Source organism: Drosophila mauritiana, chromosome 3L (assembly GCF_004382145.1).
Source record: "Drosophila mauritiana strain mau12 chromosome 3L, ASM438214v1, whole genome shotgun sequence".
Lineage (NCBI taxonomy): Eukaryota > Metazoa > Arthropoda > Insecta > Diptera > Drosophilidae > Drosophila > Drosophila mauritiana.
Window position 1 is genome coordinate 12,235,217 of NC_046669.1, and position 19,724 is coordinate 12,254,940.

The 19,724-nt window shown below is 42.2% G+C and overlaps 1 protein-coding gene across 2 annotated transcripts; it reads left to right on the top strand.

The window, feature by feature from the left end:
- Positions 1 to 50: 50 nt before the first annotated feature.
- Positions 51 to 15,303, top strand: LOC117139986 (homeobox protein araucan). Of its 2 annotated transcripts, none has more exons than XM_033302691.1 (5): positions 51 to 532; positions 5,122 to 5,673; positions 8,950 to 9,065; positions 13,475 to 13,833; positions 13,896 to 15,303. In XM_033302691.1, the coding sequence occupies exons 1-5, from the start codon at positions 482 to 484 to the stop codon at positions 14,948 to 14,950; spliced, it is 2,133 nt and encodes a 710-aa protein (XP_033158582.1). In that variant the 5' UTR covers positions 51 to 481; the 3' UTR covers positions 14,951 to 15,303. The 2 variants fall into 2 exon arrangements, with proteins under 2 accessions (XP_033158582.1, XP_033158583.1); XM_033302692.1 differs by having other exon boundaries at positions 13,499 to 13,833.
- Positions 15,304 to 19,724: the final 4,421 nt, after the last annotated feature.

Here is a 19,724-nt window from a genome sequence, read left to right on the forward strand (position 1 = left end):
CAACAAGAGCAACAGCAGCAGCAACACGGCCAACAGCAACGGCATTCGCAACCAGTTCGTGTTCGAACGTTATAAGGTGCACATCTGAAAGGGAGCGTGTGCTGAAGCGCCGCGTTTTTGCCGTCGATATTTCGTCGATTTTTCGTTGCCGCCGCGTTTTGCGAGTGCTGTTAGTCAGAATAAAAAAATTAAATAAAATATATATAAACAAAAATCCGACACAAGTGACAGCTACAACTGCAAATACCTAACAAAACCACGAGATACTTTCGGTTGGCCCAATGTCGTTATGGTCGTTATCGCCAGTGCCCACTGTGAACAGACCCAATCGAAACTGAGCTGTTAGCCCCCGATAAGCGCATCATTTGATGTAGCAGCTTCACCATATATCCTTCAGCAGACTGCCCACGAGCGAGAGAGAGATAGAGAGAGAGAGTATCTTAAGACTAGGTCTTATATAGTCGTATAGTCATTTAGCGAAATGGCTGCCTACACACAATTCGGATACGGAGGCTTTCCGTCGGCCTCGCAGGTGGGTCTCCTAATTAACTTTGTTTTGATCTAGATATATATACTATAAGATGGTTATTCATATTCATTAAGTCGCAGGAGATCTCAAGTTAACCAGTGGAATGAAAATTTCTATTAACTGCAGAAATGGGAACCTATTTAGAGTCAATATTATTCATACGACTGATACAATCAACTGATTATTGTAATTATGATTGCCTTAAAGATTCATAATTTTTATGTTTGGAGGTATTAAAAACAGAAGTCTCAAGCAAAAAGCGTTGTAAAATCATATTTATTCATATACATATTTAACTTCTCTATTTAAAATTACAACTATCTTTTATGGATTGCGTTCTATCATTAAAACTTAACCCGTTTCTAAAATGTATTTTCTAAAAGCTTACATTTTTTTTATGTTAAGTTTTTTACACATAAACAAGCTCTTAAGTTAGCTATTCTTACCACCAACTTTCATCTGTGTACTTACACCGACTCCAGTCAAAGTTATCCGCTTATTTGATCTTGAGGACCCACTATAGGGCAAAACGTCTAAAAGTCTTTGATTGTAGCGCTTTTGGACTTTTCACTAAGCAGCAAAAACAGCTGCTTGAGGCAAACTTTTTCCATGTTTATGACAGTAAATTGGTGGCAGGCCAGCAAAAAAACAAAAAAACCATAATAAATCAGATGGCTGATAAATGGCCTGAGAAAAAGGCACTCCGAGGAATCAGGCGTTTTTGTCAACCTTAAAAATTCACACAAAAAACGATTCTGTGTTTTAAAGATGTTGCACAAAATTGCGCGGTTGCAGGTGCAACAAAAATATTTGTAAAATATTGTGATGGATTACAAATGTGGTAGAAGTTTTTTAAAGGCCTAGAGTAAATTAAATTTCCTATTGATTGGCTTTGCCTGGGTTAAACTTTAATTTCCCAGGCCATAATACTTGGTTACCAATTGCCTGGTTCTTTCTGCGAAGAACTCTGGCGTCTTTCCCATTTCGGACCACACGAGTCCAATTAACTAAAGTCGAAAACGAAAGCAAAAAAAAAAAAAGTAAAAAAAGGAAAAGAAAAAATGAAAAAAGGGAAAAGCCTTGGCAATCAGAAGGCCAAGACGATGGGAGGTGCCGATTGAGGCACGCTCAGGTGAAACTGTTGAAAAGTCAATAAAATTCAATTGCGGCGATCGTAAATCATAAAATTCATAACCGTAAAGTGACAGCTGAGGGCAGGCCCTGGGAATGCCCTCCCGGCTACGTGAGGAGCATCCATTGAATCTGGAGATGGCAGATAGGATAGCATCCGAATCCCACCGAACACGATCGATGGACCAATGACTTGGCTCCACTCTGATCTACTTTACATTGGCGGCGTTTGGGGAGTGGAGCGGAGTGCGGCTCCAAGTGGCGCTTATACTCCGGTGCTATCAACTTGGTCATCTGGAGGAGATTGTCGGGGGAGGCACTCGGATGCAGAATCGCGGTAGCCTGGCCGCTTTGGTGGACCCACGAGATACAAGCCGCGATTAGATCGCTGCGTTTGCGATTCACAGAAATTTCCAAAGCCAGTGCAACTCAGAAGTTGGGTATCTGGCATTGGGCATTGGGTACTGGTACTGGTTACTGGTTACTGCTCACTGGGCACACACATGGCCAGCAGATCTTATCTGCGCACTGTCGCCTGCCAGTCGTCGTCGTAGTCGTCGTCTGCATCCTCCAACTGCCAACAACGAAAGTTCCACGTTCCATCCGCAGACGTGGCCAATTCACATGGCCCACTGGACGAGTGGACCAGTGGACCACTGGCGCTTCCTCCGAGAGCGGAAAGGTACTGCTGGAATGGAGTCCTCTGCCTCATGAATAATGCATTCGCTCAAGGAGCTGAGGAATCTGGCAGGCGCATAGAGCTCCCTATATGGTGTCGCCTATCAGATCAGTTGTCATAATTCTCATATTGTTGCGTTTGCCGAGAAACTCTGGGAACGCGTTGCCTCCTTTCGATCGCTGAACGAACATTCCCATACAGATCGAGCGAAATGTATTTGCTTTTTACTAATTAAAATCACGCGGCACGGTGGAATACAGAAAAATAAAAGTAAAAAAAAGTAAAACAACTGAATCATTCATTTGTAAAATTTTGATAAATGGCTGTGCGTTTTTATATTTTTTTCGACGATGTCCCTATATATAGTCAGCGATCTTGGCCTCGAAATTCTATTATTTGTGCGCTCCAGCACGACTCAAAAAAAATATGTTTTTCCTTTATTAATTATGATCGGACTTGAGCGACCTTCTAGTGGATCACTCACCTGCTGAATTTCGAGGGGATCAATCTCGAATCGAATCGATCGCATCTGATAATTATAAAATAATATGCATGTGCTGCGATTTTCGGGCGAAGAAGATGGTTCTATTGTCAGATTATGTTAATGACGCGGAATAATTATGCTGCATTTAAGTTTTGACCGGGAATTTGGCCACAGAAGCCGTGTTAGCCGGGCTAAAATTGTTGCTGCCCAGATATTATGACCTTTTGCTGCGCATTTCGATCAATTTGTAGCTGTCCAACGGGCGGAGCACTCAACTTAATTATGGGTTCGGTGCGTCGATATTTTCGCCCAGCAGACTAAAGTCTTCAGATTCCAGACTTCAGAACTTCCAGACTTCAAGCTTCAAGACTTCCAGACTTCAAGCTTCCAGACTTCAGTTTGCAGATTGCAGACTGTGAGGAAATTGAAGCAGTCCGCTCGTTTTGCAGATTGCCCGCGGTAATTTTCAGAAGCCTTCGCCAGCATGTTGGCCGACTCCATCTCCATCTGCATCAACTCCAAGCATCCCATATCCACATCGATCTCGGATGGGTCCGAAAAAGTCGGCCTGGTCTGGTGCGGGAACCTATAGGCGTCGGCTGCCACACCCTCATTGATTTCTGGCATTTTTTCAAAATGCCCCCAAGAGAACTGGCTTCGTGGGCTTGGCGCATTTTGCATATTAATTGCCAAGTGAGTGGCGCATGCCATAGGCGAGGCTCCACTGTAAAAGATGGAGGACATCACATCAGGTTGCCCCCGTTGCCGATCCGTCGCACTTGGAATCGATTTGCTGGGTAATTGATCTGGCCGCCATTGCAGCGGAGTTCGCGAATCCCGAACTGCACTCCATTGATTAAGGGAACTTAATCGCCGCGGGATTATGAATCCTGTCCAGCTTCTGCGCTTTCCTGCCAGTGGCATTGATTGTGTGTTAACACCATATTCGCTTACATGTTATCGATGCATCTTGTAATGGGTGCCTACTGTCGATTTTTCGAATTAAATTCGCAATTACCCAGCGATTCAGGCGGATTTGGTGTCTTCAGTAGGAGGATGATGGCCTGCAACATGGTACGTTGATGTCTGGGGGTTGGGTAAACAACATTGCCGGACATCAATATTTATGAAGTTTCCAGTACGGCAGTTAGCATGACTTACCCGGCATTATGCTGCAGAAAATTAGCCATTATACATGGACGTGCGTTTCCTGTGCGGCGTCGATTGGAGGCGAGTCATCCCATTCCCGGGCAGGTTTCCATCCTCGCAGCTGGGCGAACAAGTTGACATCTGGTTTAAGGCGCTGTTCAAGGATAGTTTAGATAATTATTGAATTACTTCTCAATTTTCTAAGTAATACGTACAAAGTATTGGCACTTAAGAGTATCTTCTTATGAAGCTATAACTTTTCTTGGGTTATGGTTCAGTTTACTATAATAGGAGTCTTATAAATATTTAAAAAATTTCAAAAAACAGTAGTATTCAAGTGCTTAAAGCACTAATTAAGTAACCGAAATCATTTGCTTGGAACGTTCTTTAGATCCATCAACGAAAACTATCTTATCACTTGAGCAGCGCAATAAACTAATTCATTGGCGAAATGTTTTGAGATAAACACTGTCAGTTTTAGGGACTGAGTTTTGTGTTCGAAATGAAATATTTTCTTCAATGATTGGGGGGTTTCTCGGAAGCCCCACCTCCGCGAGTGTGTGTGTGAGTTTGGGGTTTTATCAGCGGTTCGTATCTCTATAAGGTGTTCAAAATGACCCTTTTGCCGGCGAGGGAAAATATTTCTCGATCATCGGATCTTTGGTGTTTGAAATAAAAATTAAAATGGCCCCTTGATTAACATGCATTAGTTATGTAAACCAGTGGCGATGTGTGTTTATATATCACTTAAGGCTATCAGTCGACTGCTTTTCGAGTTTTGAAGTACCTGTGCACGGGGGTAGAATATAATACGATTTCGATAATGTCAACTCGATTTTAGACATCATTAGTTTAGCAGCTGGTTGAATCATTATCCGTTAAATAAAATCAATTAAGTATTTCACATCTTTAAGTATTTGATAACCCTTTATAAATCAAGGAAAGTCAATTATCCGCTGGAATAAAAACTTAGATAGAAACTTGTTTAAACAATAAATTATTTAAAGCATTAAAGGAATTACCTTTATTTTTCCCCTGTGCATTCTACTTAATATACCCATAAGATAAGCGGCTGAAACCCCGAATTTGTGTTTCAATTTGCGATGAACTTGCACTGAAGAGCCTCTTCCCATCCGATCTCTCTTGCAGCTCCTGCCACCGAGTGTCCAGACGACGGAGGACGCTTCCGCGAACGTGAATGTGAATGTGAACGAGGCGCTGGTGATGACAAACGCCCCGGCGATGAGCCCCACGGGAGGTCAGGATTGTCAGGGCAGCCAGCCGCCGGGCGGCGCTGGCGGAGATGCCTCCTCGGGGGCGCTGAGTCCCAATGCGCTTTCGCAGAACTCGAATGCGGCGACGGTGGTTGGAGCAGGCGGTGGATCCTCGGCGGGAGGAGGAGGGCCAGCGGACTTGGCAACCGGTGGCTCCCTGGACGGCAACGGCGTGGGCACGACGCCCACTGCTGGTGGTGCTGGTGGTGGTGGATCATGCTGCGAGAACGGGCGGCCCATAATGACCGACCCGGTGTCGGGTCAGACGGTCTGCTCCTGCCAGTACGACTCCGCTCGCCTCGCCCTCTCCAGCTACTCCCGCCTACCGGCGGCCAGCGTCGGCGTCTATGGAACGCCGTACCCCTCCACGGACCAGAATCCCTACCAGAGCATTGGAGTGGACAGCTCCGCCTTCTATTCGCCGCTGGTGAGTGCACTTGAACAACAAAAGGGGGGACGAAACCAAGAAGCTTAGGATTTTATGTAGACATAAATATTATTTAAAACTTGAAAAAAAATGTTAAAAAAATAGTAGGAAAATTATTCAAAAATCAAGGTAACAAATATGCATTGTTTTTATAAATTATATAAGATTTAAATGGGCTTAGTTTTTTTTACAATAATTATTGTGGTAAATTTATTATTGACCTTTCGCATAAAGTGAGTTCGTGTAATGATATTTTACTCATCAATGAATTAGTTAATTTAGCATAAAATGGTTGTATTATTATTTCTCCGAGTGTGTTGGCCAAGAGCCATGGGCCAGAGGGCTAAATGGATTATCTCAACGTATGACTTTAATTGTGTAGTCAGTGGCTTTTGTCCGCAGCTTAGGAGGGAGACAAAAACAACGACAACGACAACGACAACAAAGCTACAAAGCAGCAACATCGATGGCTTGTCAATGCAGTCGACTAAATCGAATTATCATTATGGCTGACTGAAGCTCAGTCAAACCTCATTTGGCTCCGTATCGGGGGTTTAGTTTCCCTGCGGCTCAATTCCATGCCCATACCCATGCCCATAGCCATTTCGAGCTCCATCCCCCCTCCTCCCTCACCAATGGCCAATCCTTTTCTATCGCCGTCTATCCATCTACCTAATTTATAAGCCCGTTTACTCCGCCGGTTCCCTGCAAACTGACAACTGCCGACTTCCATTGCGATATTCGATACTTTGCATAAAGAAAGGCAAAATCATTGGTAACAAAACATATTGCCCCATGGCCTCAATTACACTCCACTCTCTTCGTGTATGTGTATGTGTGGGCTAATCGAGCTTATGTCGCCGAGTGTGTGTGTGTGTGTGTGAGCGCCCACACAGTGGGGGGCAGAAATAGTAATAGCAGTACTTTGCCTGCAAAAGCTATTTATTATAATAGCAAAACAGTTTCAGGATATCCTGAACAACAATTTAAAAATTTCAATAGCTCAGTAATTTATAAAATAAGAGAATATTTCTGGTTAACATATAGGCAACTGAAAGATAAATGCATGGGCTTGAAAGTTAAATGAAAGCATTTATTTCTATAACATGGCCCAACATAAAAAAAAAGATTTACCTTAAAGGTAATTTTATTTAATAAAATTTTAATACTCTGTCCTATAAAATAATGTTTGAAAGATTTTAAAAATTTGTAATAAGAAAATTGTTATTTTATATATTTTCTTTATAAGAACTTTTTATGCTGATTCGTAATGATTTTTTAATAATTTAATGCTTAACTAATTTTTCAAAATTATTTTTTTTTATTTTAACCCTATTATTTTGCCCCCAACTGTGTATAGTCTCTAAGTGACCGCTGAAATGTACACGAGCGAGCACAGCATGACTGAAGCACAGCACACTGTGCTGCTTGCTGCTGCTTTGCTTTTGCTTTGCTTTTCGGGCTGCTGGCCTGAATGAAAGGCCAACGCAAACAAACAAACACACAAAATTGGCAACAATATGTATAACAACAATGTGGACAGTATTTAGCCTTGGCAAATAACTAACTGCCCGAGATGGATAGGCTTAGCTAGAAGTGCCCAAATAACCGAGCAAGTGTTGTATAAGGACATCATGTTGCCGCCATCGCACACCAGATAAATATTTTCATCGGAGTGGCTTGTGTGCACGATTTTGGTATCTTGACTATTTGTCGAAAATGTGTTGGCAATTTTTAATCGAACCTCTTAATATGTAATAGCAGCTAGAAGTGACTTCAATTTCAAAAGCAATAAGAAACAAAACGAATATTTGCATAAAGCTTGGTCAAAAGTATTTAAAATACTCATTTCCAGTTGATAAGTTCATTAGCCACCTTTTTATAAATATTGCTTTTATATTCATTGAATATTCCATAAATACCTAGGATTTTTCCTTGCATATTTATGCGCTCTTAGCCACAATAACTCTCCCCCCAGTTTAAACAATCACGTTTCATAAATTGCTCCCAATTTCGAGAAATCCTCAGACACTTGTCCCGACTTTGTCAACAGTATTTGCCCGATGTTTACGAGTGCTGTAATAAGCACATTAGTTTGAACGATCTAATTAATATGGACGAACACGGGGTCTAATCAACTTGGGCGGCTCGCGACGAGTACTTCAAAGAAAACCTCCTTCGGGAAGAAGCAGTGATGTGCGAGGGAGAAGGGAAACCCCCGGGAAAGGAGAGAGGAAAAGCGAAGGAAATGGGGCGGGAACGTCAGCGGCAGCCACCAAAGTGTCATGTTAAATTGTTATTTACAACAACAGGAAATTCATTCGTTCTTTATTTTTCTTCTCTCGTTTTTTTTTGTATTTTGGTTTGTTTTTTCTTTATTTTTTTTTTCTGGCAAGCACCTGAGCGAGTGTCTTTTTTATCGGTCGTCAGAGAAGCATTCTTTTAATTAAGAAAATATCTCGGAGTTGCCACGATAAGATGTCGCCGGAATTTCGAATTTCGGAGGTGTTAATAACCGAGTTCATTTCCTTTTTTTTTTGGGGGGGCAGAGATCTAGCAAAATCTCACTTCTGACATTTCCCCACGATTCGATTCGATTCGATTGGGCAAATAAATCCAATACCTGTTCGTATATATATGTATATGTTTTTACGACATTTTGATAAATATATTTGTCACTCGGCGGCGGCGGCGGTTTTCTGGCCATAAAGACCGAAAGAAAAGGGGTGGGGTGAAAAATTAATAAACAACGGCATACATGATGTTAAGCAATTAAAAATGTTAATACCGTTTCATAAATCAAGAGCTCACACAAAAGCCCGGCTCGACAGGGCCAACCAGATTGGACGGCGATCTGGCCAATAGTTGTCGCTCATAAATCCGGCTGTCATTTTCCGAGGGCATAAATCGCAGCGTGCCACAAACAGAAATCGAGCCAAATTAAAATTCAAAGTGTCGGGCTTTTTTACGGACTTAAGCGCTTTCAAATCTAATAACAATAATCGGCGCTCTGACTTAGATAATACCAAATACCTAATACCCGAATTTTGTCTGGCTTAAGTTATGTATTTTTCTGTATCGTTCCGTGTATCTTTGGCTCTAAAATATGGCCAACATCTGGGCATTTGCTTGTTCGGCCGGCGAAATATGTTGCCAAATTATAGATTCCATGTTAACAAAATTGTCAACTTCGAAAAGTGTGGGAAAATGCCGTGTTCGCTAATAACTCAATTCCATGCTCCAACTGAATCAACCAATTCAACCATCGTTTTCCAGAGCAATCCGTACGGACTGAAGGACACGGGCGCGGGTCCGGAAATGGGAGCTTGGACCTCGGCTGGACTTCAGCCCACAACGGGCTACTACTCCTACGATCCCATGTCGGCCTACGGGTAAGCAATACTTAATTACATTTAAATTCATTTAATTTAATTAGTTTTCGCAAATAAAAACGTGGCAGCAATTGCGTGGCGCGGTGCCACAAAATTCGTCTGAGCCATAATTAATTGCGTCTAATAGAAAATAGATAGAAAGCCTTTTAGCCCAATTTAAATGGATGGGCTCGTGCGAAATCAAATGCAATTTGGTGCGCCCATAATTAATTACAAAATATTTGCGAGTACTTGAAATTGATTTGAATTTAATTGCCTGTGGCGGCTGCGTTGCCCTTGCTCTTCTCAATTTTCCTGCGTTTTCCTACGATTTCCCCCACCGTAGCTTTTCCCCCCTCTCCAATGAAATGGCGCAATTGCCGCAGGGACGGGCGATAATAAAATTTGAATTGTTCGAAACTGTATGAGAGCGCGAAATTATTTATTTATGATTGCTGCAAAAATAATAGCAGTTAATTGCACGCCAGTGCGCACAACGCACAACACACAGTGCGCTTCAAAAGTATATGTACATGTGTGTGGTTGGCACTGAAAGAAAGTTCACAACTTTTTAAAATTTTTTAAAAATCTTCAAGAACTGAAATGAAAAATCCAAAATAAAACTTTTTATAAAGGTTTTACTTAAATATTAGAAGAAATGAATTCACGCATTTGGTTTGTATGAAATTTTTGAGAGTTTTATAAAAAGTTAGAAAAAATTAATAAGTATTCACTCCACTTTACTCCACTGTGTAAGTGCGTGATTTTCCGGAATGTGCCGTATAATTAGCACCTATTAAATAAATATTTTGAGCATATAAAAAACATGGAGCATTTGTTGTTGTGTATGCACATACATTAAGCCCTAAGTATGTACACACGTGGGTGCACACACAAGTGCGTACGCACATATATGTACATACATATGCAGAGTACAGGAGTGATTCGATGGACAGAAGGCATGAGTCCCCAGTCCGCAGTCCCCGCTCATTCCGAACCCAAATCGGGGGAAGAGCCGACTGAAAGCCTGAAAGACTGAGTGGCATGCAACGGCTGCGGCTTCCCGTTGGACCGTCGGCTTGGACGGTTTGGTTTGGACGGTTTTGGTTTGGTTTGGTCGACTCTGGACGGTCGGATTGGATCGGTGCCGTGGGGGGAGGCTTGGTGGAGGGGGTTCGCTTTCGTTTGGGCCCGGCTTGCGTGCGGAAAGCCCATGAAATCGAGCTGCAGCTAAGTGAATGAATGAGTGAGTGAGTTGTAAGCGATGCATGTTGATTGGAGGGGGTGCACCGGTGAGGGGGGATGGCACTGGGAAGGGGCAGGTGGCAGGGCGGTCGGTCGGTCGGTAGGGGGAGGGGCCGAGGGACGGGTAGGTGTGAGCCGCAAATGAACGCCATGTTGGCCGCCATATTGAGCGGCAGTACATACGCACTTACTTGCCAATCTACCGGTGTTTGTATGTACTGAGACCTGTATGTGCAGTACACTTAGCGAAAAAGCTTAATCAAAAGTCGGGTGTAATAAGAATTATTTTCATAATATTGTCAAAGCATAAAATGTCAAGCAATTGCTAGCTAGTTATTTCAATCCGAGCTTGAAAATCTATTTGGTTTGAATTTAAAGTTTATGTTGAGCAGTGTTAGTTAATGTCGAATTTAATATTGTTGGAAAGCACTGATTGATTATTTTTTTAAAGAGAATAATTGACTTGGAAAATGTTAGGAAATTAAAGTAAAATAGTTGATATTTTGTAGAAAAAAAACTACTGCTGTACTACTGTTTTTTTGCTTCGACAATTCCACCCAAATCTGGAATAATACTTTGAAATTAATTTATATATTAATCATAGAGCATTATTACTGTATTTTGTTATTTAATTTTTAGTGCTATTCTTTTTTTCTGTGCGTAGGCGTTTTCACATTCACGGGTTGACAAACATTTAAGGGAGCAACGGTTGCGCTTTGTTTTGCTCATTGTCACAAATTGGCAATGGAGTGGGAAACTGCGGAGCGGGAAACTCGCTGGAAAGGTGGAAAATCTGACTGACTGAATGCCTGACTGACAGTCAGCCGGTCTATCTGTCTGGCAGATGGCAATTGCACGGACAGGGGCAGGAGGTGCTGTAAATAGGTGGTGAGTGGGTGGTTGGATGGCTGGATGGGTGGGTGGTTTTGGTGGAATGACAGGCAACGTAATTACCCAGTGACAGGCATGAAACGTGTCTGCTCACGGGAGCCAATGTCATTTGTGCTGGCGGCGGCAGCGTTATTTGTTCGAAATGCGAGCCAGTGAAAATCGCAACCCGGAGATAATGGCCGCCGTAATTGTTGGCTCCCAACCAAATTGCATGTGGCTGGTCGTACAAAAGCTGAAATGTAAATGGGTGTAAGCCGGTCTAAAACTAATAAGCGGCCCATTCGGCCGACCGCTATATGCGGCTATATGTGGCCATATAGCCGTGTCCGTGTGTTTGTGTGAACAAGAATGTGATTTGTTAACAAGATTATGGCCCGCCAGCAACAGCAGCCAAATCATTTTCATTTTTTTTGTTGTTGCTGTTGTTGTTGCATTTTTTATTTTGTTTACGAGTTATGCCAAAAGAACATCGGCGGGCACTGCAATTATATGGCGAATACAAAAATAGGATGCGTGCCAATTACGGACAAATTGATGTTTGTTAGGTTGTAAAACATAACAGCACAAAAAGCCCACAAAGCGTATCACTCGCATCAGATCCGTCGAATCCGACGAATCCGTCCACCGAACTACGCGATAATCATATAGCCCGGCTATATGATATATGTATATGTAGCTCCGCCTTTTGGCCGATGTAGCCGGGTTACGTGCCGAAAATTACGGGCCTCACAACTTCTGGTCACGGCTATTGGACAAATCTGGCTCCACGAGGGGTACAGTGAAAGATCGCTGTAGCGAACGCAATATAACTATCTAGGTTGTTATTATGTAGGGAACTATTATTCTGAATAGTTTTTCTTTGCATAGATCATCTGACTAAGTGAACATTTATTCAGAATAGTTACTCTGCATATAATTTATCATACTTTAGTCAACATATATTCCTTTACTTCTTTTGTAATGATCCATAATACTAGTATTTCCAGTCTTTTCTTGTTTCTCATAGTAAATTAGTAACCTTCTAGTTAGTTTCCTTTCAAAATAGTTTTTCCTAAATATAGAATTCTGACATATTTCATAAAACGTTTTTCTATCATTTTCTACCAATCTGCTTATTGAAGTAGTCCTTTCTGAACCCGAAAACACGCAGATTGTAGGGAGAACATACACCGTACTTAGTTGCCCGAATGGAAATTCACGAGTCCTCCTCCAAACTCTTGTGCTAATCACTACGAACATCCTGCATACTGCACGCAATCGAGATACAAAAAAAAAAGATTGAAAAAAAGTTGTGGAAAAAGGCAGAAGGATCTAGGAGAAAGGACGTCGAATTTACATTCGACGGGCAGCGAGGCCGAGATTCGTTCTTTATCTTGTTGTAAAATTCACCGCACACAAACTGTTGATTGTGGCTCCATAAAAATCCCACGAAAAAGGACCAAACGCAGAATAAAGCAGGAGGATTGGGGGATTGGGAGGATTTGGGGGAAACCCGAAAGTGAAAAGCGGATGAGCCGGATGTGCAGCGGAGTTCGCCTGGGCTGGGGCTTAATTTAGCTAGGAACTTCTGGATGGGGGGCAGGAGCAGGACAACCCACCAAGCCAAAGGACCATTATTGCAGAGGACGAATGGCGGATGATGGAGATGCCCGCACAGCCACTGGTGGGTTGAAAAAATGTGCGATAAGTGCACTGGCGAAGTGAACCGGCGGCAACTGGCGGAGTGGTGGATACAACTGGATCACCCGGTTGCACCCACTTGTCCTCCTCGTTATTGTCGGAGACGCTGTTCCCGTTCCCAGTCGAATGTTGTTGCTTTTTGTGGCCATGCCCTGTTTCACAACTATGTTTTACAATATTTTGACGTTGTACTACACTGGCAGGACGAGAACGCGCAGCTCCTGGGGGGGTGAACAGTGGTAGGTTGTAGGAAAACATCAATTTGAGTTTTCCGCATTTTTAATGAATTTCCATGTTTCGCTGCTGCCACGATTTTTTGGGTTCTCGCAATTAGAAAGATAATACTACTGCAATTTTATCAAAGAGTACAAAGCATAGATATAGATACATTAAAGGAACTTAAATTTTACATTAGTTTCAAGTTTACCCAAGAATACATAGCAATATAGAATACTATTTGTTAAAATAGGTTCCGTTTAATAGGTATTTTAAGTACAGCAGTCTTTTATTTTGAAAGCACATTATCCTTGTAAATATTTTTTATTAATATACCAAATAAAAAGCCTTTAAATTTATGAATACGATAATGTTGGTGGCATCTGTTCTCTAAACAGAGGATTGCTTGTTTCTAATTCCAGCTATGGAGCCAGTTACGACCTGGCTGCTCGTCGCAAGAACGCCACACGGGAATCCACGGCCACGTTGAAGGCCTGGCTGAATGAGCACAAGAAGAATCCGTATCCCACGAAGGGTGAGAAGATCATGCTGGCCATCATCACCAAGATGACCCTCACCCAGGTGTCCACTTGGTTCGCCAATGCGCGTCGGCGACTGAAGAAGGAGAACAAGATGACGTGGGAGCCCAAGAATCGCACGGATGACGATGATGACGCCTTGGTGTCGGACGATGAGAAGGACAAGGAGGATCTGGAGCCGAGCAAGGGCAGCCAGGGCAGTGGCAGTTTGGCCAAAGGTATAGGATGCAAGGGGGTTTCCAAGACTAACATACTTACAGCTGCTGTTTCTTTCAACCAGATGAGACCAAAGAGGAGGAGGATGCCATAGATGAGGACCAAAAGTGCCTCGGTCAGGCGAACATACTGCGTGCCGGCTTTGGTTATCCCTCAGCAGGAAGTGGTAGTGGTGGCTATCCCGGTGGAGGTGGCTCCTCCAGTGGCCACCCCGGTGGCTATCATCCGTATCATCATCAGCATCCCGCTTACTATCAGGCTGGCCAGCAGGGCGGTATGTTGCCATTTCATGCGGAGAACTCCAAACTGCAGACGGATCTTGGGGATCCAAAAAACCAGCTAGGCCGGGACTGTGGCGTGCCGATTCCAGCTACCAAGCCGAAGATCTGGAGTCTGGCCGACACAGTTGGTTGCAAGACACCGCCGCCGGCTTACATGGGTCACCAATCGATGCCGCTGCAGCAGCAGCAGCAGCAACAGCAGCAGCAGGCGCAGCACCAGTATCCTCCGTCGGAGGCAGGACGAGATCAGCAGCTGTTCAATGGGGCCGCAGCACCATACCTGAGGCCGCACACCACGGCCTACGGGGGTTTTCTAGGGGCTACGACCCAGCAGCTGCATACTACGAACAACAGTATCCCCTACAGCAATATGCCCCCGCAGCAGCAGCCGCAGCAGCAGCAGCAGTTGCAGCAGGGCGGTACCATCCATACTACGGGAAGTTCGAGCGGAGCAATACCGCTGCAGTTCCACAATCGGCATCCGCAGCAGCAACTGCAGCAGCAATCTCAATCCACAGCGAGTCAGCGGGCGATGGGGTTTCTCGAAGCCCAACCAGATACTCCACCCCAAACTCCGCCGAATATGAAGGTGCTGAGCGGAGCTTTGAGTCTCCTGCCTACCGCTTCTCAAGTCCCTATGACCGCTACCTGTCGCAGCAGTAACGCCTTTGGCTTCCCCGCCAGCGGTTACCCGATGAACTTCTCGGCCAGATTGGGGGAGTACTCGCCGCGTGATGACTACAGCAGCGGGAACAGCAGCAGCAGCAGCTCCTCATCGCCGCAGCTGCAAAGGAATGAGGCCATGTTCAAGCCGCTCTTCAAGAAGTTTACCAACTAATCGGATATAGTACCATATATAGCCACTTTATGGGATCGTGCAAGAATCGGACGGATTGTGTAATATTAACTGTAGCCGTTTAGCGCGTTAAGTAACTTCAAGTTTCATTCAAGTTATGCATCTATGTATCTAAGAGTATCTAGAGTACCAGATCAAATGTTTCTCCTCTGACAACTGCAATGTAAGCTTAGGCTAAAAACTTAAAAATACTAAACTTAACTAGCGCAATAAGATTGTAAACTGTGATACGTTTTTCATTGTCTAACAGACTTCACACTAAACACTTCGTCTATATGGAACACATAATCTAAATAATTTTAAATCGTTTAATAAAATTCTTTATAATCATGAAATATCTAAAGTGTTTTCAATATGGTTTCGGGTTATATGGTGCGAATTTGATTTTATTCGTAATGGCAACATCTTAAGTAAGTATTTGGTTTAAATCTTTTCATTTATTATGCCTTAAAGAAGTAGTTTTTCCATTTCTATCTTGTAATTTAATAACATTTTGGACAATTAGCAAGATGTACAACAATTTTCGCAATAAGAAAAAAACTTTGTTGCTTGGTAATTGCCATTTTTGTACACACATTTCAGCACATTCTTCTCGTTATTGATTTTTTAATTATTTTCGTGTCGCGTTTTTTTCTCGAATTATTGCTAATTACATTTATACTCATTTGCATTGTTTTACATCAATTTATAGTTCGAACACTTGTTATAGTTCAGCGACAACTACAACTGGCTTTCAAAATAAATATGACAGTGAACAAGCGCATTTATATATAATAAACACTTCTGGCCATAATTATTAAAGCTTATTGCCTTAACTTAGGAAAAAAAATTAGAAAAACAAGGTAGTAATAACTCGTAGCATTCTGAAGTCTTGTAGTAAACTACAACTAATTTGAGATTTTCTTTATATTAATTTTAATTTATTTATTTTAAATTATTTTTGTACAATATCAAGAAAATATATTTTATATATAGTGAGGTCTTAAGATTATAAAGAGTATTGAACTTTATTAAAAATACATAAGATTAATCAATAAGTAAGCAGATACAGATGAAGTTTAGTTATTTGAAATGATTTGATTTTTGAAGTATGATTTTTTGGCGAGTGTAGATTTCTGCCGAATTGACGCTGAAATTGTCAAATGCCGTGGACATGGAAAATGCTGCTGTCCGCATGCGAGACAAAACCAACCCATTCCAAACCCATACCAATCCAAACCAAACCAAGCCAGACCATAGCAAACCATTGCAAACCGAAAAGCCGGCATCTTTGGGATTGTGTTCGTGGGCTTCTACCTGAAAACGCGTTGCAATTGTGTGTGTGTGTGTATGGGGAAGTTGGCTTTTATGGGGATAACAATTTGTAACGACTATCGCCGTTTGATAAATTAACATTTAGCAGTGGCTCGATTATGCAACAAATTGCCAATTCAATTGAAATTGACAGCCAACGAAGGCGCAAGTGATTCCGCCGCGATGATTCAGTCGAATTAGCCGCGATGATGGCCAATACGAGTATTTGTAAGTGCAAGTGATTAATTTGGTTTCGTTTGGCACAGTTTACACGATGTAACATACCATACATAAGTGGACAACGGACAGGTACTTGGAGTTTAAAGAGCCACATGCCGAGCGCCACTCACTCACTCACATGAGCGGCAACAAATTTCTTAAACGTTTTAGCCCACTAATTCTATGTGGCCATCAGCGGGATATTAGTACCGATCCAAAACCAAACTGTTCCGTTCCATTCAGTTCCCAGAGCCACGCTTTATGGCCTGTTTTACAATGCTAAATGACCGGCGCTGGGCATAAAATTTACCCATTACACAGGGGGCCAATCAGTAAGCCGCGTAAATTAATCGCAGCCAAGAGGTATGATACCACACCAAACCATGCCATACCATATCATGGTATAACTGACCATATAGAAGATCCTTCGCAGTGCCGCGCTTGTGAAGCGATCTCGTTTATGGGTCATAAACCATGGGATCGCGCCGGTTGCAGCCACTCGACATTCCCGGTATTGTTTTGGGGATCGAATCGGATCGGGGATCGGTTGGGATTTGGTCACCAGCGGCGAGGATATACGACAGTTAACTTATCTTGCATCCACTTAACGTCTTGCGGCCATAAATCAATCCAATGGCCGAATGCTCGTTGGCAGTCAGCCAGCAGGCGAATTAATCACTTTGAAAATTGTTACCCATTTGGAAACTTGTCGCATTTGCTTTCCAGTTCCAGTCTTCGATTCAGCTTCAGATTCACAGTCGGATTCAGCCGATCTCGAGCCGCGTTTCCAAGTATAAGTAGATATGGCAATGGAGTGTCGTGTGTGGGCAATCCTTCAACACCATGTGAAAATCATGGTAATTTATTATTGACAGTCGCAGTAGTAGGTACCAGTCGTATTTGTGATTAGTTGCCTTCTCCTATGCCTAAAGAAATCTTGACGGGCATTGGGATTGGGATTTGGGACCTGGGAAATGGTCAAGTGGCATCAAGGGGCATATCTTCTAATGTCATGGCATCCAAGTGAATGGCACATCAATTTTCTTTTTGTTCGATGTGTCGAAAACGTTAAGCGGTTGAGTTGATTTAAGAGAACCCCATCTCCAGCTTCATGTCTAATCGCATATTAATGTAGTTCCTTAAAAACTTTAACTTTCAGTCATTAAGTACCCAAAAAACCATTAAATTTGATAATTTAAATATATTATGTTTTATTGCACTAATTTGTTATTTATTGCTGGCGTAATAATGGCAATCGAACGATTTTAACTACATTTCATTTGCTGTTTACCAATAAGCACCATTAAAGTAAGAATAAATATTGCAATCTATATTTATGTATATTTAAAAAATTACAGTAAAAACTCAATAAATGTGTGTATCTATAAATTAGGATTAAATGCACCGTTAGTAATGATTATAGATATAGTTAATCCGTAATGGATTATTCAACCTACTTTCGAACACAACAAATGTATTTATTCTATTGCAAGCGGAAATGCAATAAGCCTTTATGCTAAAAAATAAAAACAAATTGTATGCTCTCATGAAATACATTTATTTGATAATTCAGCGTAGCGTAGCTGTGAGCAAATATGTTGTATAAATTTGCAATGCTAACTAACAATTTTCGGTTCGCCTTTAATTCGCAAATATTTAAGCCAAACAAACACAATGTTCGTGCGTCTTGGGCATAAGCAATAGAAATGGCTTAGCCTAAGCCGCTTTCTCTTATCTAAAGTCGGCTTAAATACTTGATGCTGGTCAAGCAATTAGTTGCATTCAACGTTATTGAGCCGGAAATCGTGTACGATATTTTATTAAATTTTCACAAATTTTCATATTAATCGCAAGTATTCACACTCAATTATAAAATACCAAGAACACAAATTTGCCCCGGCATAATGATGGGAAAATTCCAGCGAAGATGCCGACATTCTACTGGAATAGACAAGGCATTTTCATCGAGGAAAATGTTTAGGAATGGGCACATTTTCGGTGGTGGCTGTGCGTTTCAAGATGCTACAAGAATGCAAAGTGTCATTTAAGTGAAACAAGACGAGAACAAATACACAGCAGCCAGCTTCCAAGCCACCGTCTTCCGATGGCAAACAAGGACCAACCCCAAGCTCCAAGGACTGAGGAGCAACCCTTTCCCCTGGCTGCTGCATCCTTGCCAGCAACGCAGCTTACTTACGCAGCTTCTATAAATTATAGCTGCCGCTTGTCATGTACGGAAATCCTTGTGTCAGTGCAGTGCCGAGATGGCAGGACTCTCTGCATCCTGAATCCTGGCTCTGGCCTCCGCCACTTTCTGATTTTGACAGAGCCTGGCTGGCTGGTTGGCTGGCTGGGCGATGCGATGCGATGCGTTTGTTTTCAACAGGATTAGAAATTCGTTGCAACGCACAAAGGCCTCAGGAACAATTCAAGCAGACACATCTCGCAACTATAACAATTAATATCCTGAAATTGCATCGTGACATGAGTGTGTAGTCTGTCTATTCCGGCTGCTCCTGCTGCTGCCAAAGGAACAGCGCACACGAGGGCGTATACTTGATGGCGTATGCTAATTTCCCTAATGCCATCCTTCGAGATTCCGCATCCTTGCGATTTGTGTGCGTGAGTTATGGACTTAACTCAATGAGCAGCGCCTGCTTTATGGCCACAGATCTTGGGCGGAGTGTTTGGCTTAAAGGAAGTTAACTTGAGGAAATCCCAATTAAATCATTTAATTAAGTAAATTTCATAAACTGCTATCTTGATTACTGTTGGAAGGTATCCAACATTAGCTACATATGTACTCAAAATATTGTGTTAATTAGTAAGGTTTCTTAAGACATGACATTATTATAAAGATCATCTTACTTTCCCCTTATTCCCCTAGTTAAGGTAAAAGAAATATCAATGTGATCATCAAAAGTAGGTTTTTATTAAACAAATTGTAAAAGTTTTGGAACAATACTGGAAGCTGGAAGCACTGGAAGCTTTTCTCGCAGACAATGTATACGATTTGTCAATGGATTTCCTGAATAATTGATTACAGCCAACCAAAAGACATTTCATCATGTATGGCATGTATGGTGGGCCATCAATCATGAGCATACCTCTGGTGGATCTGTTGGGTCTCTGGTGTCCCAGAAATTTGAAGAAACGCGGAATTAAACTACGCAAGAAGAAATCCAAAAAGTGAAAAAAAAGATTCCAAACTAAAAGCGCCCACAATATGTGGGACCAATCCAAT